A 22,717-nucleotide genomic window follows, 5' to 3' on the forward strand; every position below is an offset into this window, starting at 1 on the left:
TGTGGCGGCGCGCCCTGGATCAAGGGATGGTGTGCCCGCCGTGAAAGGAAGAAGGCGTGCCGTGCAGCGGAGGCCAACGGCGAGGATGCCCGTGACCTCCCCGTGGAGTGAACTCGGGATGTCCGTGCCCTCACCGGCCTTTCTATTCTTGAGGAGGATGTCTCGCATCCTGACACATCCAGCTCTGACGTTTGAGCAGATCCGCCTCAACCCTATTGCATATTCGACCGCTACTTCCACGACCATGAAGACAAGGACAAGGGCAAGATCGACCCAAAAGAAAGAAGATGAGCCGAGAACGGCGACCAGGCACCGAGCCCATAATAACTCGCAGAGCGGACAAATGAGACGCAAAAACAAGAGAGATTTGTGGTTTGGACGGCGTCGCGTGCCTCAAAGCAAAGGTGGCCGTGGCGAGAATGCCACGTCCCCGTCTTGGTCCTCCCCGCGCGCGTTGTCCTTTTTGGCTCGGCGATGAAGATTTTCGCCGTCGACTACGGCCGATGACTGACTGACTGACTGAATAAGAGATACACTCCAGAAATCGCAACGTAGAAATGTAGAATCAAGTTAGAATCGCACAGGACAGGGGACGGGCGGTACATCGTAATCTGCACGGAAAAAACCACGCGCGCTTTTTACGGCCAAGTGCGCGGCGATGAGGACAAGGAGAGGGAGAAGGCCACAGCCGCCAGGCCAGGCCAGGCCAGGGGGGGGGGGGGGGGGGGAGGGGGGGGGGGGGGGGGTGATGGGACGGGACGAGACGGTGGCCGGGGGTTGACGCGACGGGCAGCCCGTGGGGCGTCGACACCGCTCCACGTCGATCCATCCATCGGCTCCGTTGGTGCTCTCGCTTTGGTGGATTCCATCGATCCACACGGGAATCCCCTCTCCCTCTCGATGCTGGCCTGGCGCGGGCGCGGCGTCTCCACTCCACATTTTGTACGGCGGCCGCGTCCGGTCGGATTCGCGTCGCGTCGCGTCCATGGTGGAGCCGTGGAGGCTAGCAGTCGTGAAGGCTAGGCTAGAGGCTAGGGAGATGCCGGTCCGGGAGATGGACGTCACCTGGTGGAGGTGGAGGTGGAGGTGGTGGTGGTGGTGGTGGCCGGAGCAATCATTGGCGGAGGGAGGACGGCGAGACCAGTCGGAGAGGAGAGCGACAGGGATGAGGACGACGATCACCCCTGTGGCTTCACCTTGGGAGCGGGCGTGTGGCGGCCCAAGGCTCGGAGCTCCTCGTGCCGGCGCCACTCTTGTCACGTCAGGGGCCTATCGGCTACTACCGGCCCCCAAGGTGAAGACGGGGTGGAGATGGAGATGGCGAGCCAAGCCAGAGCCAGGGCCAGATGGGATGGATCCGCCGCACTTGCAACAGTGCTGCAGTCCAGTGGGCATATATGCGTGCGTGCGTGCGTGCGTGCGTGCTTGGTAACAGCAAATTGGCATGTTACCACCGCCAACGGGCACGATCAGTTTCCATCTACGCACACGAGCTACTAACATGGGATGGGTCGTCGTCCACGACCAGCACTGATAGCCATGTACACTTGGCTCCCAAATGGATAGGCCATAGATAGATAGATATGTACGAGGACCACCTGGAGTACCGGTGGATCTCCCTTGACAGACAGACATCCCCTACAGTGGAGCTGGCCAAACGTGGGACGCCGGAACGGGGGAAAATGACTCGAGATGTGGGGTGGGGGCACGCTGAGACCTTGGAGAGAGAGATAGGTGGACCGGCGATGGCAACTCATCGTGTCCATCCCATGGCCGCACCTTTCAGGCCTGCACTGCACACAAGGTATGCCCAACATGTCTGGAAGATGCTGTATATCTGAAACATGTTTGGTTTCTTGTTCGTTCATTCAATTTAGAGAGTGCACGATGATACCCCATCGATTATGCAATGGTCTCTCTCAGCTCAAACAGAACGTACTTCTGTCACTCTTGTCAGAGAGCTCTAGGCCAGCTCATCTGCAGGCAAGTAAATTCTGAAGGCGGCACGGTAGCATTGGTGGTGGAGGTGGATGCGGTGAGACGTGCCGCCTGCGATCCCAATTCACAGGACCTCCCCGAAACGCCCACTGGGCCGAAAGAAGTTCTGAAGATGAATTTGCCAAGTCAGAAATGGAGCAATATTCATGCTGCTACCAGGCTTCTGCGTGAGTAATTCTTCAGGATTACCAAGTGTTGCTTGGCAAGGCAACTGCCTCTTATTGCCCTAGCGAGTCTGAACACGTAGCGCATGACTGAATTTACCTAAATTCTGCAGACTCCAGGGATTGGAAAACCGACGGCTTTGATTCACTCAACCAACCCCTGAGCTCTTCATGTGATGTGCTGGTTAAACCATTTTGTGGCCATCTAACAAAGGATGTGTTAGTTCATAAAGACAAAACAGATCGATCCATCCAATTTGCATCATGCATTCAATATCAAAGTTTGTGAGCCAAGCCGCTGAACAAGCTCAGTACAGGCTAGCAGAATCAGGACTCGGTTTCTCGACGATACATACCCGGTTCATTGTTCGGTTACCGCTTAGTGCCAGATGACGACGGTTAAGACTAAAATCTATGACATAGCAAATCCCTGGCGACTACAAAAAAACACTGACCAAGGCTGGCCCAACATTGCAGGCCTAGCAGCTCCCTCTCAGTATGTCATGGCAGCAAGCCTGCGAGGTGGAGTCCTAGACCGTCGCTGTGCTGGCCTGTGAGCAAGGAAAACCAGTCAGCAGTAGATTGCAGAGACAAATAGCGGAGAGCTTCAACATCAACAGTATAACCACAACTGTGAATTCCACTTGCACAACACAGACATCCACTTGATAAATATAGAGGCTGATGACAAAAGTTGCACATCTACAGCACAGACGGACATGACATATAGGGGAGGTAAAAGCATCGTCTTCTCTACAGTTTAGATCAGGCAATAACGTAGCTTAAATAGGTGATCACACTGTCCTTTACACTTGGGACCAACGGGCCAAGAAATAGGTGAGAGTTTCAATTCACAGTCTTCATCATTTCCTTTTTCACAAATTTAGCCTAGGATGATTACTGAAACATGTGTTATCATTTGCAATCTACACATAATCATGAAACCAAGGGAAGATAGACGTATCTAATCCCAACAATATGATCTGAGAAAACTAGTTATACTGCATTACTAAGCATTTCATTTCACGAAACCAAATGAGATACGGGTTCACCAATGCTGAACCTTCTCCAGGAAAGACTATTTAATCACGTTATAATCTTTGAGGTTATTAGGTTTACAGAAGAAAGTAATATTGTTGTGTAGTAGCGAGCAAATGAAAAACAATAGATCTAGCTTGCAAGAATTTCAGGACAGGGCAATGGCAAGGACAAATATACAACTATAGAATGTAAATACAGATCACACAAAGAAGACACTGTCAGTAACAAGCATGTGGTCCAAATTAAGTATCATATCAAATTGGCATAAAGATTTATCAACCAGAGGAAATGCAGGACAAAACACGTTTAGTTCGCACCGTGCACTCGTGACGTTCTGTATAGGACCTCTGTTGAATGCCCAATCAACATGGATGGTCTTTGTTAACAGCTGTGTCCCATTCATACTTCTGATTGCAGTTTGTGCTTCCTCAAAACATCCATATTCAACCAATGCATATCCCTGTGTTGAGCAGATAAACATAGGTGTGAGAAATAGAGAGCTTCTTCACAAACAAAAAGGCATATTTGGCATAATCGCCAGTTGTATATGTAGGCAAGAAACTTTCTTCGCGAGTGTAAACAATAATCTCAACCATTTGTGCCACTACAGTAAGATGAATGCAATTCTGGCAAACTCTTGGTGCTTATTTCGACAGAACTGCCTGTCACACCCCATGATACTTGCACAAATTGGTGAGAAGAAAAAGGCATGGCTAAAAATGAAAGCAAAAATAGTAAAGCTTAGAAGCTGACTTTGTATTCAAGAACTTGCAACTTTGCACACAGCATATATCAAGCAATTTCATGTCCTTCAGAGTTTTCTGATCACGGTTTTGCAGGAGTCCAACCACTCCCATTGATCCAAATTCCTAAACAGGACCACTTCAAGACATAATTCAGTATAGACCGGTAAGCGGTAAGCATAGCTTCAAGTACCAAATTATCAGTATATGTGCTTTCGTGTGGCTCATCCGGAATTGCACCACCAGCAAAGAAGGGACCTCCTTTATTTTAGTAAGACTATCAAATTTACCTTGCCATATCCAGTGCGGCGCTCCAGGTTTAAATGCAAGTCCTTGACCTCACCAAACTCAGCAAAAGCATCATACAGATCACTTTCTTCTGCATCTTCTTTGACTCCTGAGACAATTATTATCCATCCTTCAATTGCTACAAGGTAACAGAGTTTTCCATTACTAATGCCAGAAAATGATCAAAATGGGAATATATGCAGAAGGAGTTGACTATAACAGCAAATAATCTATTAGAAAAGTATGAGAGCAGGAGCCAAGTATGGGATAACCACATAGATTAGCATGAAACAGTAGATGGTTTGTTACCAATACTGGATTACATTTTATAGACTATGGAATATTGTTTATAAGGCATCCTGCCTTGGACGCTTAGGCGGCAAGGTGCCCTGGCAGCGCCTTACAATTATGCCCGCTTTAGGCGGTTAGGCGTCATGGTGCTCGCCTTAGGTCGCCTTACCGCCTTATACACAATGATATGGAAAACTAGCATGCAAGTAACCAGGAACTAGCAGGAACGGCCATGCCTTCACGTTGGATGTTCCTCAGTGTATAAAAACGTGAGGCAAATTCATTTTGCACTACTGGGGTGACAATTGCTTACCTTTTTTTTTTGCGAAAGGTGACAATTGCTTACCTAGTAGTACATGACCAGTGTAACCAGAATGCCATGGGCTGGCATACAAGAAGCATAGTGGAAAACAAAATAAGCAGTGTCATATGCCCATTGGATCAACCATCACTATATCATTGTGTAGTCATACAAAATTTGTTCTGATGTTCTGTTTCAGTTCTGTCACTTCTTAATGTTTTGACTAGTTAATTCATTCGGCTTCAAGAAAACACTAAAGTTTGAAAGACTACCAGCTATATTTTTTAGCATATAACAAGTAACACCGGCAAGGAAAATAAACATAATAATGCTAGACTGCATTATGAGGCATAGCACACGACAAATAAAGAAGGCAAAAACTGCAAATGCAAGGGAGACATTATTCAAATATGCATCCCAACAAATTAGTCTTAGCTGGAAGTTCATGAAACGTTTGTGTATCTAACTGTTCGTTTAAAACTCTCCGATCCTATCTTCTCCTTCTAAAACATTCTAATTCTCACTTTTCAACCACAACATCAAAAGGAGGCTTACATGACTGTAGATAGAAATGCTTTATAGCAGTCATAAAATCCACTTTTGGTATCCTACATTTTTAGCATTCCAAATCCCTCATCCTAATAATAAAAGAAATTTAGCATCTCCTGCAAACCATTACAGTTTCTGATAGAACGTATCATGTATGCTCCTAGAGGCTACTAGCCTACTAAACAAGTGAACATACAGTCCACCAAACAGAGTCAGGCCATTCTGATTTATTTTCTGTCAAAGGGACAGTAAGCATCACCCCACAACACCAGCAATCCACACTAACGCTCTAACTAGTGTACATAATTCATTCACCGTGATTACATTTTCTTCCTTTCTACAGAAACCTTTCACTCAAAGACATGCATGACACATAACCACACCTACCAAACCTGCAGAAGAGCAATAACTGAAAAGGCTAGTTCTCAGCATGAAGAATCATACTCCCTCCGTCCCATAATGTAAGACGATTTTTGACACTCTTACATTATGGGACGGAGGGAGTACAACACAGCACCTACATTACGATGATACATTTGCGTCTTCATAGAAGCATACAACAACACAGGCAAAAGGAAGGACTTTAACTTTGATAGTTAGTCTGAAATGTAACACCAAACAGCCCAGGTTGTTGAAGCGATGTCGAAATTCAGCCAACACAAGCAGTACCACCTACCACGCATGACATCGAAACAGCAGTATTACATAAACCCTCACGAAAATGAAATCACCAATCACAAACCCTAGCCTGCCAACTTCCTCGCGATTCCGAACGAAACCAACCCCAAACAGCACACGAACCCGCCTAAAACATCGGGAACCCCCGGCCGGAGACTCCAAACCTAGAGATCACGCCCCAAAAAAAAAGGGGGGGTGGGGGGTCGGGTAAGGGGTTCTCACAGCGCTGCGGGCCGCCGTGCGCGGAGGTGCCGGCGAAGGGGATGGAGTCGAAGCGGTCGCGGGTGGAGGCGATGACGGAGCGGCTGCGGCCGACGAAGCGGCCCCTGCTGGTGCGCGGCACGGCGGGGGCGGCGATGTGGGGCACGGGGAGCGCGCGGGCCGAGACCTCCCCGTCCTCCTCCTCGTCCTCCATCCCGTCGTCGTCCTCGTCCCGCTCGTAGTCCACGAACTCCACGTCCTCCGCCGCCATCGCCGCCGCCGCCGCCACAACAACCGGATGGAAAAGCGAGAGAGAGGGAGGGAGAGAGGGAGAGAGAGTGGCGGAGGCGACGTGAGGGGCTCGCTCTTATAATGGCGGCAAGTAACCGCGAGCTAAGTATGATTAGTGCGAGATTACTGTAGCTGCGAGATGGGTGATTAGGCGTGGGATTAGCGTAATGACCCTGCAAGATTTAATTAACCGGGGCCCGATCTGGTTGGGTCCCCTGCTGCGTGGGATGGCCGTCCGATGGTGGACGGACGGCTCGGATGAGAGCAGACCCGCACCCGGTGGCTTGTTCCCCTCTTCCCCTGCTTTTGCTTGGGCGATGCCGATCCGTCTCAGAGTTGCAGACATGGCGGCGGCCGCCTCCACTTCCTCCGCCGCCGCGCCCGGCTCGCCCTCCGGCGGTGGCCGCAGAGGCCCGGCGGCGGCGGTCGCGTGCGCCTGCCCCATCTGCCTCGAGGGCTTCGAGGACGAGGCCTACCTCGACACCTGCCTGCGTGAGTCGCCTCCTCCTTCCCCCCACCCCCCGCGCACGAATTGGCCGTGAACTGAGCTTCAGCTCCAGATTATTGTTATTCCCGAATTACTTCTAGCAGAGATATTAGAGGAGGAGACATTCTGTAGGTTTCTATTGTGTTCGTAGGCACTCTGCACGAAATTGGGGGTTTGGGGCAGAGGATTTCTGTAGTTCGAGACCCGTTTCTGACAGAATGTACTGAATTCTTCAGATTCCTTCTGTTACGAGTGCATAACCCAGTGGGTGAGCATTGTGGCGAGCAAGCATGAAGAGCCTTTGTCCTCTGTGAAATGCCCCCTTTGCAAGGTGAGCCCCCACCCCACCGCCATTTTGTTGCTTCTGGCATAGCTGGTGGTTTGTCTAGCACAATTTTATAAACTTTTGCTCGCTTCAACTTCTTATCATCTTGCGACGCATGGTGCGAGAGAACATGCCCATTAAATCATACAGGGAGAAGTCATTTCTTTGTAAATGAAAGAGGGGCCTCTCCCCCTTCGATTTCTGTTAAAGAAACCATATCGTTCAGGGAGAAGGCATCTGTAAGTTTGGTTGGTTCAGTGTGCTGCTGAGAAGCAAAAATTGGTTAAGCCCGCACCCAAATTGTTCATATCTGTACCGTTTTCTGTTGGTTAGCACAATGAACTATGTCTATGGACTTGACCAGATATTGCTTTGCCTGAGACAAACTTGGCCCTGATCATATTGTATACGTGCGACGCTTGCAGACAAAGAGTGTATCGATCCTTCATGCTTTCGATGGCAAATCATTTACGCGGCATTACATAGAGCAGGACCACGGGAAGAGGTCGGTATCAGCAGTTGGGCATGTGTCACTATTCTCATTACAGAGTAAAACTTGTTCAAGTATGAACGAGTGCGTGTATTGATCTCACTTATATTATGGCGCAGATATCTTGCAGATGCACACGAGCTAATATCACAGTTCTATAACACAAGAGGTATTGTGTTATTTTTGGAGTATTATTTACTTCTCTGTTCACAGCTTTAGAATTAATTCCAGATATTGACAAGCCTTGTTTTATCTGACTCTGATATTTTCTGCAGAGATTTCAGACGATACAGCCAGTGTGCTTCAATACTGGAAGCAACGAAAGCATCTTCGGAGGAATGTGTGGCTTGAAACTTGGTTGAGACGGGAAATTCAGGCCCTTACACAGGTATAGTGCTACGCGTTAGTAACATCGTTATTCCATGTTTTAATTACGCACTAGGCCAACCTAGCTTGTTTAAAAACATAATCCATATAAGACATCCTGCTGGTGCTTATCTGTAATGCATGTTTTACCCTTACTCATTCATCATGATTGAAAGCAAAAAGAATCAGACTGATCCTGCACGTTCCAGGGTATAGAGTATTGCGATGCTGGTAGATCATGTTATTCAGGGTGACGTACATTGAGAAATTATCTTCCACAGGACGAAAACGTCGAGGCCATAGTTTACCACATCCACGGCATGATTGAGTCCTTCATGAAAACGCAAGAAAAACTGCACACCTCAAAGCAAACTTCGCCGGAACAGACAAGGGAAGAGTTCAGGAGCTTGCTCTCAGATGCTGCTAGGCCGTTCCTCCTCGGGCGGACAGCGCGGTTCGTCACAGAGGTGGAGCTCTTCCTGATCTCGCAACGGAACATCGACGCGTACAGCAGGGTGCGCCTGCAGAGGTTCAAGGAGTCCGCTTCGCACGTAGCAAGACAGCAGGACGCGCTGCCGCAGGACCGCCCCCTCGAGGACCACTACTTGTACCTTTTAAATGAAGAGACAGATTGCGTTGGCGGTGTGATATAGCTGGCATCTTTTGTTCTGTCGACTCTGCTGGTGTTGTGTTTCCATGTTGTAGTGTAGCTGTAGGTCAGGGACATCAGGCTTCGCTGTGTTTGCCTGCTTGTTCAATATGATCACAGGTTTCCAGAGCTGCTCCATTTTATGATACTCCCTGTGAACTGTAATATATGTTGGTTGTGGAATAGCATTGTGAACTTCACATCACTAATACAAACAGAGAAGCATCTGCCCAACAAGAAAATGGGCCATCTTTACATGTGAAACACAGAAGGTTGTTCTTTATGACTATTATAAGCGAAAATGCAATGGTATGGACAGAAAAGGCTGAAAATAGCCAAAAGAAAATCAAACAATTCTAAAGTTTTAGGTTTACAAACCTGGTCAACTATTCTACTCACATGTGAAGTTCCGCAAAGAACTGACATCCAGAGTATTCTTGGAAAAAAAAAACACAAAAATGGACCTCCAAATTGCTTCAAGCACGGCGTTTTTATAGCACCGATTTTGTCTCTTTTTTTCAGAAAACCATGGAAGCACCATGCGCAACCCTCACACAGCAACCGACAGGAAAGAGCGGTGATGCCGAGCAAGTGTTCGCACCCGATAGCATTTTGCAATTTGCACAGCCAGGCCCAAGATGGACGCTCCTCTCTGGAACGGAAGACAGTAGCCACATTAGCAGGTATCTCTACTATTAAAGGAGGATCTGCAGTCGTCGTGATGGTTCGACCAGCCCTCATATCCCCACGTACGATCCGCTCCCCGCTAGAAAAAAGCAGCCACAAATAACCCGACCCCGCTAAAAAAGCAGCGAAAAAAAAAAGAAATAACCGCAGCCCACGAACACACGACGCGTCCCTCGCTACCCCATCCCCATCCCCCTCGCTCCCGATCCCATCTCTCCCACGAGAAAACTCACCGCCGCCTGTGCTCGCCACCCACCCCACACACCAACGGCTACCCTACTGTTCCTCCTCATGGTCGCGTGGCCGCGGAAAACACCCATCTCCGTGTCGCCGCCCTCATTTCAGTCGCCGTGGCGCCGCCTCTGTGTCCGACGCCATCTACCTTCCCTCGTCCCGGTCACCGCCGTGCCGCCTCTCTACAAAAGCTGAGCGGGAAGGAGCGCGCGCGTGCGGGGGCTGGAGGCTGATCTGCTGTGTATGAGAGCGGGAAGCGCGGGAGGCGCATGCCGTGCGGGCGGGTCCCTATGGAGAATGGCCTGGAGGCTGTGGACTGAACGACAGGAGTGAGCGGCTGGAGAGGCAGGGAACCAACGAGTTGCAGCGGGCGGAAGGTAGCGGGACAAACCATGTAGCTTTGGGAGTTTGCTGCGAGAAAGCTGGCAAGCAGCGGCGTCCTACATGGTTTAAGGTTTGATGTTTGCTGCTCATGTAGATGAATATTTATATCACTGAATTTCTGATGACTAAATCACTCTATTTCCTTTCAGCTGACTTAAATTACAAGACGTTGGGTATTATCTTCCATGAAGCTACTCTGGAATTTGATATAATCTGGAGCCGTAATCGAAGAGCCCAAGAACTACATTGATTTTGCTATCTAACAAGTACGTCTTGTTATTTTTCTACATTGATTTTGTTGGATGGTTTTATTTATCATGCTTGTTAGCTTTTCATGCTAGATATTAAATGCGACAGCGTAGTAATAGTGGGCATTTGTTGTTATTTGTTAATATTAATATTGGATAGAGCATATTTCTGTTGTGGAAGAACCCTTATGTACAAAATTAGCTTGTTAGCCTTTATAATGGGCCACATTTATATGGTGATACTGGAACAAAGGCTGCCCTGAAGTATGAGCGTTTATTTGGAGCCCTAAAGGATGAACGTTTATTTGGAGCCCTAAAGGATGAGCGTTTATTTGGATCAGTAAAATGTCACATGTTGTATTTTTTCTCTTTTCTTTATCAAACTAGCCAGTTCCTATCTAACAAAAGAAGAAGAACAACAATATGGCTGGCACGGACAGAGAGTTGCTGTCCCTTCTGCACCTCCCGAGCGGATCTACCTACCTAGGATGCTAGAAAGGGGGGGGGGGGGGGGCATTGGCTCGATGCCGAGACGGCGACACGAGAAGTTTTCAGGGGTTGAAGGAGGTGGGCCCCTTCGTGGCAGGGAGAGAAGGGGGCTGGCGAAGCCGTGGATGTGAGGGGAGGGGCGGTGGAGAGAGGAGCGGGTGGGCTTCACCATGATGTGGAGGGGAGGTTCCTGGGGGAGATGGCGTCGACGACGCTATGGCGGGGAGATGAGATGCGGTGACAACCGGTGATTGGCTGGCTATGTGGGAAGAGTAGGAGGCGGCTATGCATTGAGTGAGGAGAGGAGCGGCTGCTTTTTTTTCGTCAAGAAAAGAAGAAACGAGCAGCTTTTGTGCGGTGACATCAATACCAAATAGTCTAGCAAGTCATTTTTAGGAAAACACCAACCAAATGATCTATAGGTAGCCTACAATTTAAAGCTCACTAAAATCAGGGTGTGACATACATTGTACCACGCAAATGAAGGTAAAAACAACATTCCTCACATTGTACGTAAATATCTTAAACACATCAAGTAGATCTTAGTTTGTAAAAGATAATTAGTTGGATCACTGCTCTGTGTGTACACATCATGCTATTATTTTTTTATCAACTTATATTACAAGTGAAGTGGATTTCAATTACTTTTACAGGCTATCATTTCTATGCATGCAAAATTTGACATGCATTTTGTTTATATATGCAACCGGCAAAAATATGTTCATAGCCCGTAGCAACGCACGGGCATTCTACTAGTAGAAAGTAAGAGCAGTAACACTGTGACAGAACCGAAAAATTACATACATGGAAGAATGGTGCAGGTGAGGAATAACCTTACGGGGTTGTAGCCTCAGAGCTGACGGGGAATATATAGCAGGCTCGGAGCTCTCCTTGGGCAGAAGAATCACACCACACCAGTGATTATTGACAAGCACTAGAGTAGGACAACATTAGTCAGTTACTCCAGAGCTCTTCCTTCCGCCATCAAAATATGTTCCTTGAGAGTCCCAGCGAGCTTTGGTCTGAAAGAAACTGCTCCCTGGAATTGGCCCTCTTCCTTGAGCTCGACCTCGTCTTTTGCATTGTGAAATCCATCTTCTGCAAAACTGTGACTTAAGCCTGCACGTACGATTGACCAAGCCATGTACATGTCAGCTGGATGTTATGGCACGATGAAATTTGTATGCTTGAAATGACATTTCTTTTTCCAAGCTAAGTAAGCAGTAGAAACGGAGAAGAGAATCGATAAAATGTTGTACTGATCAGTCTTTCCAAGTGTGCTGTGCAGCCAAGCATGAAAGGCATGTCCCTTTAATTACTTCTTTCAGACAAAGAAGGCTCCAGGCCGCTTACCTCCTCTCCCCTGCAGCAGCTGGGACCAACTCCAGCACAGAACACCATACCCTCGTATGTAACCACTAGGAGCAGAGATGGCGAGGTGGGTGGCTAAATGGCCTCAGAGAAGGAGCCGAGGAGGCCAGGGACGGCGCATTGTTGTCTTCCATTCCCTGGGCGCATGGCTGCTCCCAGTCCACCAGCATGGCAAAATGAGACGGCGCACTGTTGTTGTTTTCCATTCCCTGGGCGCCCAATTCAGCGTGGTATATTATTCATCATGCCCGTCCCGGTCACCTGAAGCAGCACGCCCGATACCTAGTATTGTCCACAAGCAGCCCCAAGATGTGCACTATCTGGAAGACAATAGACACATTAAAAGTTATAGAAATTAAAAACAGTAACACAATAGATAAATTATATACATGGATGAATGGAGCATTGCCAAAAAGTGGTTGAGTTGAAATTAACAATCTTACGAGGTTTGAGCTGACGGGGAATATATAGCAGGGGTTGCTCTCTCCTCGGGCACAAGAACCATGACCTTTTAATCCCTTTCTGAATCACAATAGTAATCATGGACAAGTACTCCAGAGTAGAACAACATTAGTCAGTCAGCTACTTGAGAGCTCTTCCTCCATCAAAACATGCTCCTTGAGAATCCCAGCGAGCTTGGTCCGAAAGTAACTGCTCCCTGGAATTGAGCTTTGCCTCATCTTTTGCATTGTGAAATTGATCTTGTGTGAGATTCGGCAAGTCTGGAACAGATGTAAACCCTGCACGCATGATTGACCAATAATAGTCACGTGGATGTCAACTTCTAGTTATGTACTCCCTCTGTACCGAAATACTTGTAGTTGGGGAATACTAGTACAAGTTTCCCCAACAAGAAGTATTGTGGTACAGAGGGAGTAAGTAGTAAAAACAGAGAAGAGAACCAGTAAGTTATCAGAAAAAAACGAGAGAGAAGAGAACCAATAAGAAACTACATTCCGAGTATGTTGTGCAGCCAACGATGAAAGGCAAGTCCCTTTAATTATTTCTTGGGTGCAGGTTCTGTTTCTAAAAGTTGGCAAGATTACCTACAACTTTATATGTTTCTGCCCTTGAAAAACTGTACAGAAAGAAAGAAAATGAGCTAATGCATGGTATAATCCATTTGGGCACAGTAGCAAATATTTTTCCAAGTTAAGTAGTAGGAACAAAGAAGAGAATGAATAGGAAGTTGTACTCAGTAATTCATAGTTAGTTGTTCGATGCAAGTTTGATTTCTAAAAGTTGACAAGATTAGCTACAAGTAAGACTGCATGTATAAGAAAACAAAAGGGGAGAAAGTGCTCATGCATGGTATAATCCATTTGGGCATGGTACGCTTACAACACTTGAAAAAGAGGCCTCCAGGCCGCTTACCTCCTCTGCAGCGCCTGGGACCAACAGGGCAACCTCCAACACTTGTTGGTATGCAGTAGTAGAGCACCACGTATGTATCCACCGGGAGCAAAGATGGGACAGGTGGCTGGGCGACGAATCAACGATGACCTCAGAAAACGAGCTCTGCATAAGAGACCAACAATTTTGTACAATGGATCAGTGCATTGCTTGCTTCACAGTTTTTAACTCCTTGATCACCAGAATTCGACTGTGGGGATGTGACGAATCTTATAGGCATCCTCCCTATGGCACCTCACAATCAGCCTTGGACATCGAACAATTTTGAGTAGCTTCAAAGCAGAGAGACTCCGTATGCTTTCAGGCAAAGATATCAGGTTGGGGCAATCACAGGTGATAAGTTGCTCTAGAGAAGTCAACTGTCCCAACCATCCCGGTAATGTTTCCATGCCTTTGCAATTTCTCAACCAGAGTCTTCTAAGAGCAGTAAGGTTCTTCATGCTTTCAGGCAAAGATGTCAGGTTGGGGTAACCGCTGAGTATAATTTCTTCTAGAGAAGTCAACTGTCCCAACCATCCCGGTAATGTTTCGAGGGCTTTGCACTCTTCAAACCTCAATTTTGTAAGAGCGGTGAGGTTCTTCATGCTTTCAGGAAAAGATGTCAGGTTGGGGCACTTGGTGATTACAATTTCTTCTAAAGAAGTCAACTGACCCAACGACCCCGGTAATGTTTCCAGGCCTTTGCATTCTGTCAACATCAATTTTCTAAGAGCGGTGAGGTTCTTCATGCTTTCAGGCAAGGATATCAGGTTGGGGCAGTTGCCGATTAAAATTTCTTCTAGAGAAGTCAACTGTCCCAACAATCCCGGTAATGTTACCAGACCTTTGCACTCTGTCAACATCAATTTTCTAAGAGCGGTGAGGTTCATGCTTTCAGGCAAAGATGTCAGATTGGCGCAACTGCCAATTGAAATTTCTTCTAGAGAAGTCAACTGTCCCAATGATGCCGGCAATGTTTCCAGGCCTTCGCACTTTACCAAGCTTAGCTTTTTAAGAGTAGTGAGGTTCTTCATGCTTTCAGGCAAAGAAGTCAGGTTGTTGCAATCGCCGAGTAAAATTTCTTCTAGAGAAGTCAACTGTCCCAACCATTCTGGTAATATCTCCAGGCCGTTGCACACTAGCAACGTCAGACTTTTAAGAGCGGTGAGGTTCTTCATGCTTTCAGGCAAAGATGTCATGTTGGGGTAATGGCTGATTAAAATTTCTTCTAGGGAAGTCAACTCACCCAACCATTCCGGTAATATCTCCAGGCCTTGGCACTCTGTCAACTTCAGTATTTTAAGAGCAATGAGGTTCTTGATGCTTTCAGGCAAAGATGTTAGTTTCTGGCAATCACCGATTAGAAGTTCTTCTAGAGAAGTCAACTGTCCCAACGATCCCGGTAATGTTTCCAGGCCTTTGCACTTTATCAAAGTCAATTTTCTAAGAGCGCTGAGGCTCTTCATGCTTTCAGGCAAAGATGTCAGGTTGGGGCAATCAAAGATTAAAATTTCTTCTAGAGAAGTCATCTGTCCCAATGATCCCGGTAATGGGTCCATGTCTTTGCACTCTGCCAACTCCAGTTTTCTAACAGAGGTGAGGTTCTTCATGTTTTCAGGCAAAGATGTCAGGTTGGGGCAGTTGTGGATTAAAATTTCTGCTAGAGAAGTCAACTGTCCCAACGATTCCAGTAATGTTTCCAGGCCTTTGCACTCATTCAACTTCAGTTTTCTAAGAGCGGTGAGGTTCTTCATGCTCTCAGGCAAAGATGTAAGGTTGGGGCAATCATTGATTCCAATTTCTTCTAGAGAACCGAGGTCGCCCAACCATACCGGGAGTGCCTCCAAGTCCTTCAACGACTTCAAATGTAGTTCAGTGAGAGAGGTGAAGCATCGCATGACCTCTGGCAAAGTCCTAAATCCACTGACCGATATTACCTGAAATTTCTCAAGGGTGGGAAAGTGTTGAAGTCCATCCCACTTATGTTGAGAGAAACTACAGCGCTTTAGAACCATCAAAGAAGGACGAATGGAAGAGGAGAGATTTCCAAATCCTTGTTCTGGCAAAACCTTCTCACTGTTGCCCAAAACCCAATTCATACTTCTTGGGGGATATGGTAGGAACTTCAACCTTGGGCAGTCCATTATTTCCAAATGATGCAAATTAGGGATTAGAAACTCTTCGTCTTCTTTACTTGACTCTGTTGTCCACCATTCCTCCAAATTCTCCATCAATGTCAATACCAGTACCGTTAGTTTCATACAAGGTCCACCCTCTCCATAGAACTCCTTGCCGACTTTCCTAATGTTGGGAATTTTTAGCAGACACAGCCTTCTTAAATTTGGTAGTGTACCGAATGGAGGAAGACAATCACATGCTTGCAAATTATTAAGAGCCAGTTCACTGAGAAAAGGGAGGTAGGACGAGATTTGAAACATCCAGTTAGGGAAATCCTTGCTCATATACCCAGCTAGCCAAAAGTTTTCAAGAGTCCGAGGAGGTACAAGCCTGTCCAGCACAGATTTACCTCCTTCATTTTCCCATAGAAGTTTTAGTACTCGAATATTTGATTTATCACGCAGTTTGACTCTGTCTGCATCTTCTGGCTGCCTGACATTCTGAAGGCCTAGAAGCATCAGCTCTGAACAAGTCAATCCCACAAGATCCACTATACTGCTGCATCCTCTACTCTCTATCTCATGTACATGGTGCTCTACTGTGCCCACAAGATTCAGACGCTTTTCAATGGCTCGAGCCTTTTCAAGCATAGCAGAAGATGGATTATCAAGGACCAACTGGGTGAGACTAGTCATGTCACCAATGCTATCAGGGCAGTCACTCATAAGTACAAGGCCATTCATGTGCAGTATCTGAAGCTTAAGGTCACCAAATGAGGAGGGAAGCTCATTGAGACTCAGACAGTATGACAAATAGAGACACCTCAGCTTAGACAACTTGCATATTGACTCTGGTAATTGTCGGAGTTTAGGACAACTTGTCAGGTTCAAATATTCAAGCTCGAAGAGGTGATCAAAACATTCAGGGAGTTCTTCGAGGCGATAACAATCTGATAGATCTAGGTGTTTCAAATGATTAAGTTGGCAAAATGATCCTGGCAGCATTGAAACCTTGTAGCAACCAGAGAGGTTCACAAACTCGAGTTTCTGAAGGTAACCGAAATCAATTGGTAGGTTTTCTAGCTCATGGCAACTCGATAGGTTCAGATGCTCTAAACACGGAAAGCTAAGATTGTCAGGTAGTTTAGTGAGCTTTGAACAACTTGACAAGTTTAAGAATGAGAGTTTAAGAAGGCTACCAAAATTATCAGGGAGCTTTTGAAGAGCACGACAATCTGACATGTCTAGGTGGTGCAAGCATGTAAGCTCACAGATTGATTCGGGCAACTCTTGGAGTATACAACACCCGGATAGATTGAGGAAAAAGAGTTGAGCGAGCTCCCCAAGTGATGCAGGTAGCTTACTGAGGCTGCTACTGCCAGAAAGGTCCAAATAGCAAAGTTTGCTGAGGCGACAAATACTATCAGGCAAGGTTTCAAGCAAGGAATTGGACAGAATAATTGTTTCCATGTTTTGAAGCTCATGAAAATACTTAGGAAGTGATGTTATTGGCAAGCCTGTGGCATCAAGGTACCTAATTAGCTTCAATTGCTTAACAGAAGATGGCAGCACCACGCTACTTGGAGCAGATTGGCGATTAGCTGAATGTCCACTTAGGTCCAGGACACGTATGTACTTGGACCGAGAAAATGCCTTTTTCGGGAGTTGCAGTCCCTCCAAATCCCTAAAGTGGAGGGATCTAAGCTTGTGTGGAATATATTTGAAAACCTCAGGATCATTCTTGAAGTTGGTTAACTGTGCATGTCGGCAGTAACGGGCTCTGTTCTTCAGATCTGACCTCTGGGTGCTTTTGGTAGCATCCAGATCAATGAATTCATCAGCAACAATTATTGATGCGAGATCATGCACCAAATCATGCATGACGAGCTCTGGAGGAGCTTTGAAATGCAATGGACTTGGATTAACCTGCAGAGGTAACTACTATCAATATAGTACTGTATAGAGAAATGTAAAACACCTTGAGAATAGGAAATGTTAAAATGGACTTAAGAGAAGACACTAAACTGGTCTAGTAAAATTGCAACTTCCTCAAAATATGTGGAGCCCTTATACAGAACAATATTCATATACATTTTTTTTACTAGAAACCATGGATTTTCAATTTTTTGTTTAATCTAGAGCCATAACAGAGTATGATTTATGAAAGTGTGTTCTTGTCTCTGAATAAAGGGTAAAAACATTATGATAAAAATGAACCAGCCATACAAGAGAAATGGTGTCTATAGGTACTAACCGAAGCGGATCCTGGAATCCGAAGAAAGGACATGCCCAAAAGGTAGTTGATGCACCTTTGACCATCGTACCCTGGACAAATGTATCCAAGTGCATTCCATTGCTGGATTAGACGATTGCTGTCCATGACAAAGCCCTTGGAGAAGGCTGCCAAGTACGTGAAACACATTTTGAATTCTAGCTTCATGTAGCAATAGCTCAGCATTAGCCTCTCTAATGTTTCTTTCTGATGTCCTTCTCTCAAACCCAAATCAACCTTGGTGTCTCTTATATCTTCCCATGCCCCCACGGTCCTTAGCTCCGACATTACTTGCCCAAGAGCATTTGCCACGAGCGGTAAACCCCCACACTTGGCGGCAATCTGCTTTCCAACTTCTTCCAAGCCACTGTGGTCATCATCAGGCCCAAATGCCCTTTGCTTCATTAATTCCCAACAGTCACCAGGTTCTAAAACACCCAACTCTACCGTTTCAGACTCATGAACTGGGCAAATTTTCCTCTGGTTTGCAAGAAAACCAGTGCGCAATTGTTGCACTACGCGTAGGTTTCGGGTAGTTACTATAATACGGCTGCCCTTGCGGCCATGCTGTAACATCTCCTTCAACCTTTCAAGATTATTTCCATCTTCTTCCCAGAGATCATCCAGAACAATCAAGTATCTTCTAGTAGCAAGTTCTTTTTTCAGTTGGGACTGCAAATCGCAGCTGTCAAGGTTGATAGTGCCATTCATCATGCTTTTCAGGATTGCACTCCCAATTTTGTGCAAATCAAACTGCTTGGACACCTTAACCCAGACTGAGACGTCAAAGACACTGACCCTCTTGTCTGCAAGAACCGATTCAGCCAACGTCGTCTTGCCTATGCCACCAAGGCCAACAACTGGAATGATGGAGATATCCTGGTTAGCTTCTTCACTTGTGAGTAGCAGGCTGATTATCTTCTCCTTCTCGACACCCCTCCCCACCATCCCTGTTTCCATTCCATGAGCATTCCAGTTGGCTGCAAGTGTTTCATTGTTTCTGCTCCCTTCTCCCCTTGCTTCTTGAGGCACAAGGTTGAGCCTCGTTTTGCCCTCCTTCTCGATTCCATCTATTTTCTTCATCACCTTCTTCATCTTGTGGGGCATGGTCATTCGCTGCAGGAGTTGATTGTTTCTGGAAAACCATAAGCTGGCCTGCAAAAATAGAAGTTGAAGTCAGCTTGAGTCTCCAAGCACATCTTTTTTTCCGGATTAGTTTCATACTCGTGGTAAGCCACCGCTAGCAGAGAGGAGAGGGGAAAGTAGAGGAGTTAGTTACCTTGGATTGGGTCTTGCTGATGAGGTCATCGGCGTCCAACTCATCCAGCACGTCCTCGACGTCATAGGCGACACGCTTGAACTTGGTAAGCCACCGCTGAAACACTCTTCCGGCTTCTCCTCCTCGGCGCGACCTCTCATCGGCATCGCCCAGCACGGCCTCGATATCTTTCATCTTCTCCCCCATCTCCAGCACCTGCTCTCTGTACCTCCACTGCAGAGTGACTTCCGCCGCAGCGTATTCCCCGCCGACCAATAGCTTGCTGACGATCTGCTTCGCAACCGCGCCCGCAATCACACCCCCGAGCCCACTCATGGCCATGGCTCCCCAGCCAGCAGCCTACTGAACCCGCCGACAATATTGATGTCTTTGTGGATTGTAAGAAGGCACAGCGAGGTAGGCAACCTCTCGGACTTCTTGGTGGTGGTTTGATTGCTGCTGTGTCTGTGTGAGCATTGGATTAAAGAGAGAAGTAAGCTTTTGTGGTCTTTTTTTCTACAGTCCAAATGAAAAAATGAAAAGTGAGGCCGGTGGGTCTTGCAACTTTGGTTCCATTCAAATTAAAATACGAAGACAGCTTTAAGCACCGCCATGTGCATGTTGATGCCTTCACGGAAAAAGTTGGATGGGACTAAAGTTGCAAGACTCAGCAGCAGTCCTCAGTTTTCACAAGCATAATGGGTTGTGAGTGCAATAATTGGGATGTGCAAAGCGCAAGACTTGGCAGCCTCAGTTTTCACATTGGCATCTTTCATTTCTTCAGTCCAAAGACATTCTGGAACGTGAGCATTGGGTTGAAAAGGGAGAAGGAAGCCTTTTTTTGCTTTGCCAGGGCATTCAAATTACAAACCAAAGTTGCAACAAACCTCACTTTCCAGAAAGCATAATGAATGGAGTGGGAATCTTTCTTTTCTTCAGTCCAAAGACATTCTAGATCAAATGAGATGAGATCTGCACTGGCCGAATATGTGCCATGTGGGACGAATGTACTGATAAATCAATGTGATTTGCCCTCTTCACACTCATGCTTGTTTCATTTTCGAAATGACGCGGAGCATGAAGCAGTTTGTCGAAATACCTGGAGAGCCCTCTGCAAACTGACGATATATATGACAGCAGAATGTGACTGACGAAATAGTTGGATTTCTTTCCCTCCTGAGCCGAAAGCCTGAAATGAGACTGAATGGTACAGTAGTAGAGTAGTAATCAAAAGCCAACCCAGTCTTGTGTGTATTAATGAGTAACCAACATAAACATTGAAAGGCATCACTGCTTAAATGCTGACTGAATTTTTATTTAACCTCAATATTTATGCTCGTTCCCAGATCCTTTAAATCTTGTGCAGCAGCTGGCTGGTGAATTTTGTACGTAGCATGCAGTTCCAACCGAAAGAAACAGGAGGGGCAAGCAAGCTCGAGGAAGCAGGAAGGAAGGCCCCAACCAAAGCTGAAAGCACTCACATTGCTGCTTGATTTGATCTGATTTGATTGATTGAGCTAAAGGCACACTGGGTCCGGAGCGTAGAGAAAGAGGGGGAGGAGGAGGAAGCTGAGGTGGCGGGCGTCGGCCGGCGTACCTCCGCGACCTCCTCCGGCGTCCGCCCCTTCGCTCTAGCTAATCCATACCTCGCAACCTAGTCCAGACCGGAGGCCGCCCAGTTAGCCGCCAGCCACCGCTCTAGCTCGCCTCCAAGCACCGCGTCGGCCAGATCCGCCGCCGCCCAACAAGTCTGTCCGCAGTTTTTTTTTTCTTGCGGGGAATACAAAATATTTATGAAAAATTTATATTATGCGCAGATGTTAATTCACCTATACTAATATAATTTTTTATTGTATTCACCTAATATAATTAGGATCTTCAGATTAATATAATGACGAGTTGTGCCATCTAGCGCGATCCTGTATCAGTCTGCCGAGCGGTCCGGACCACGTTTTTCGGCAAACTAGAACCAAACGTGAGGGGTTTTGCTGGAGTCAGGACAGCAGACACATAGGACCCCAGCAACCCCGACCCACCAAAAAGGCAGGCGGAACCCGTGCTTTTGTAGCTTCCTGCCCTGTTTCAGCGGAAAAATCCCAATCTCTTCTTCCATCTCGCCGCTCTCTACCAAACTCTCACCCTTTTCTCCCACTCTCTTCTTTCCTCCCGCCGCCGCCGGCGCATGGAACCAGAGGAGAGCCCGCCAGAAATGGAGGACGTGGTGGAGATGTTGGAGGATTCGACCATCGCGCTCGCCCGGAAGATCAAGTCGGCGATGCGGCAAAAGCGTCGCGTCAAAGCGAAAAGCCACAAAGGAGGAGACCCTCGAGAGGCTGCATACGCTGCAGCGACAACACCTTGAGCGTGGAGGAGGGTCAGATTGCCGGTCCGCCGGGGCAAAGAATATCAATTTTTTGCACAGACTGTCGGACGGATATTCTTTTGTCATCACGCATGTAAAAACTTAAACATACTTGCCTCTTTTTGATTTGATCGGGCATGTGATCCGCTCGCTGGTATGATCGGGTGCACCCTATGGATCAAACTTTTATTTGAGTTTCAAACTTTTAACCAACTGCATACTGAAGACCTTAATATTTCTCGTTTAAACTTTGGGGAAATTATCCTCTTGCCTAAGATTAAGGAGGCTAATCGTATTAAACAATATCGACCGATTTGCCTTCTGAATGTAAGTTTTAAAATCTTTACGAAGGTCGCAACTAATCGGTTGAACGGGGTGGCTGACCATGTCGTAAAGCCCACTCAAACAGCATTTATGCAAGGCCGCAACATATTAGATGGAGTGGTCGTCCTGCACGAAACTGTACATGAGCTTCACCGGAAAAAGTTGAATGGTGTCATTCTTAAAATAGATTTTGAAAAAGCCTACGATAAAGTTAAGTGGCCCTTTCTGGTGCAAACTTTGCGCATGAAGGGGTTTTCACCAAAATGGTGTCGTTGGGTAGAGAGCTTTGTTTCTGGAGGCAGTGTGGCCATAAAAGTTAATGATGACATTGGCAACTATTTTCAGACAAGGAAGGGGCTTCGCCAAGGGGACCTCGCCTCTCCTATTTTGTTTAACATTGTGGCCGACATGCTAGCTGCCCTTGTTGAGCGGGCTAAGTTGGATGGTCAAATTAGTGGTGTCATTCCACACTTGGTAGAAGATGGTCTATCTATTCTACAATATGCGGATGACACTATCCTTTTCTTGGATCATGATCTAGAAAAGGCAACAAATCTCAAGTTGCTCTTATGTGCTTTTGAGGAACTTTCTGGTCTCAAAATTAATTTTCATAAGAGCGAACTCTTTTGCTTTGGCGATGCTGCAGAATCAGCACCTGAGTATGCTGAGATTTTTGGATGCCAGCTCTGGCAGTTTACGATTCGGTATCTGGGTATT

General features: G+C 46.7%; 3 protein-coding genes across 6 annotated transcripts; 1 reads left to right on the forward strand and 2 right to left on the reverse strand.

Annotated features, from left to right (window-relative positions):
• Window positions 1-2,407: 2,407 nt before the first annotated feature.
• LOC109785532 (RNA-binding protein Y14B) lies at window positions 2,408-6,592 on the reverse strand. 2 transcript variants are annotated; one of them, XM_020344123.4, is made up of 4 exons: window positions 6,276-6,592; window positions 4,237-4,373; window positions 3,521-3,663; window positions 2,408-2,713 (listed from the first exon to the last, which is right to left on the reverse strand). In XM_020344123.4, exons 1-4 carry the CDS (start codon window positions 6,523-6,525, stop codon window positions 2,656-2,658), a joined length of 588 nt encoding a protein of 195 aa, XP_020199712.1. In that variant the 5' UTR covers window positions 6,526-6,592; the 3' UTR covers window positions 2,408-2,655. The 2 variants fall into 2 exon arrangements, with proteins under 2 accessions (XP_020199712.1, XP_020199711.1); XM_020344122.4 differs by lacking the exon at window positions 2,408-2,713 and having other exon boundaries at window positions 2,745-3,663.
• Window positions 6,593-6,861: 269 nt separating this feature from the next.
• Window positions 6,862-9,045, forward strand: LOC109785531 (uncharacterized). The gene is made up of 6 exons (XM_020344121.4): window positions 6,862-7,037; window positions 7,269-7,363; window positions 7,783-7,862; window positions 7,967-8,016; window positions 8,123-8,235; window positions 8,495-9,045. The coding sequence occupies exons 1-6, from the start codon at window positions 6,863-6,865 to the stop codon at window positions 8,864-8,866; spliced, it is 885 nt and encodes a 294-aa protein (XP_020199710.1). The 5' UTR covers window position 6,862; the 3' UTR covers window positions 8,867-9,045.
• Window positions 9,034-21,223, reverse strand: LOC109785530 (uncharacterized). Of its 3 annotated transcripts, none has more exons than XM_045229284.2 (8): window positions 20,637-21,223; window positions 19,336-20,514; window positions 18,039-19,211; window positions 13,650-17,710; window positions 12,719-13,015; window positions 12,258-12,595; window positions 11,738-12,023; window positions 9,034-9,514 (listed from the first exon to the last, which is right to left on the reverse strand). In XM_045229284.2, the coding sequence occupies exons 2-4, from the start codon at window positions 19,654-19,656 to the stop codon at window positions 13,865-13,867; spliced, it is 5,340 nt and encodes a 1,779-aa protein (XP_045085219.1). In that variant the 5' UTR covers window positions 19,657-20,514; window positions 20,637-21,223; the 3' UTR covers window positions 9,034-9,514; window positions 11,738-12,023; window positions 12,258-12,595; window positions 12,719-13,015; window positions 13,650-13,864. The 3 variants fall into 3 exon arrangements, with proteins under 3 accessions (XP_045085219.1, XP_045085218.1, XP_020199709.2); XM_045229283.2 differs by having other exon boundaries at window positions 19,336-19,779; window positions 20,414-21,223; XM_020344120.4 differs by having other exon boundaries at window positions 9,034-9,088; window positions 19,336-21,223.
• Between the last annotated feature and the right edge of the window lie 1,494 nt (window positions 21,224-22,717).

The sequence above is a fragment of the Aegilops tauschii genome, chromosome 5 (genome assembly GCF_002575655.3).
Source record: "Aegilops tauschii subsp. strangulata cultivar AL8/78 chromosome 5, Aet v6.0, whole genome shotgun sequence".
In the NCBI taxonomy this organism is placed as follows: domain Eukaryota; kingdom Viridiplantae; phylum Streptophyta; class Magnoliopsida; order Poales; family Poaceae; genus Aegilops; species Aegilops tauschii.

What these genes read in the sequence shown, in the direction of transcription:
- LOC109785531 (XM_020344121.4), top strand. Translation starts at nt 6,863, where the DNA reads ATGCCGATCCGTCTCAGAGTTGCAGACATGGCGGCGGCCGCCTCCACT. An exon ending in ACAGTTCTATAACACAAGAG is followed by an intron (nt 8,017 to 8,122) that starts GTATTGTGTTAT and finishes TATTTTCTGCAG; the next exon opens with AGATTTCAGACGATACAGCC. An exon ending in AAATTCAGGCCCTTACACAG is followed by an intron (nt 8,236 to 8,494) that starts GTATAGTGCTAC and finishes TATCTTCCACAG; the next exon opens with GACGAAAACGTCGAGGCCAT.
- LOC109785532 (XM_020344122.4), bottom strand. Translation starts at nt 6,525, where the DNA reads ATGGCGGCGGAGGACGTGGAGTTCGTGGACTACGAGCGGGACGAGGAC. An exon ending in GCACGGCGGCCCGCAGCGCT is followed by an intron (nt 4,374 to 6,275) that starts GTGAGAACCCCT and finishes GTTACCTTGTAG; the next exon opens with CAATTGAAGGATGGATAATA. An exon ending in GCCGCACTGGATATGGCAAG is followed by an intron (nt 3,664 to 4,236) that starts GTAAATTTGATA and finishes TGCTCAACACAG; the next exon opens with GGATATGCATTGGTTGAATA.
- LOC109785530 (XM_045229284.2), bottom strand. Translation starts at nt 19,656, where the DNA reads ATGGCCATGAGTGGGCTCGGGGGTGTGATTGCGGGCGCGGTTGCGAAG. An exon ending in TCAGCAAGACCCAATCCAAG is followed by an intron (nt 19,212 to 19,335) that starts GTAACTAACTCC and finishes CTATTTTTGCAG; the next exon opens with GCCAGCTTATGGTTTTCCAG. An exon ending in GGATTCCAGGATCCGCTTCG is followed by an intron (nt 17,711 to 18,038) that starts GTTAGTACCTAT and finishes TTACCTCTGCAG; the next exon opens with GTTAATCCAAGTCCATTGCA.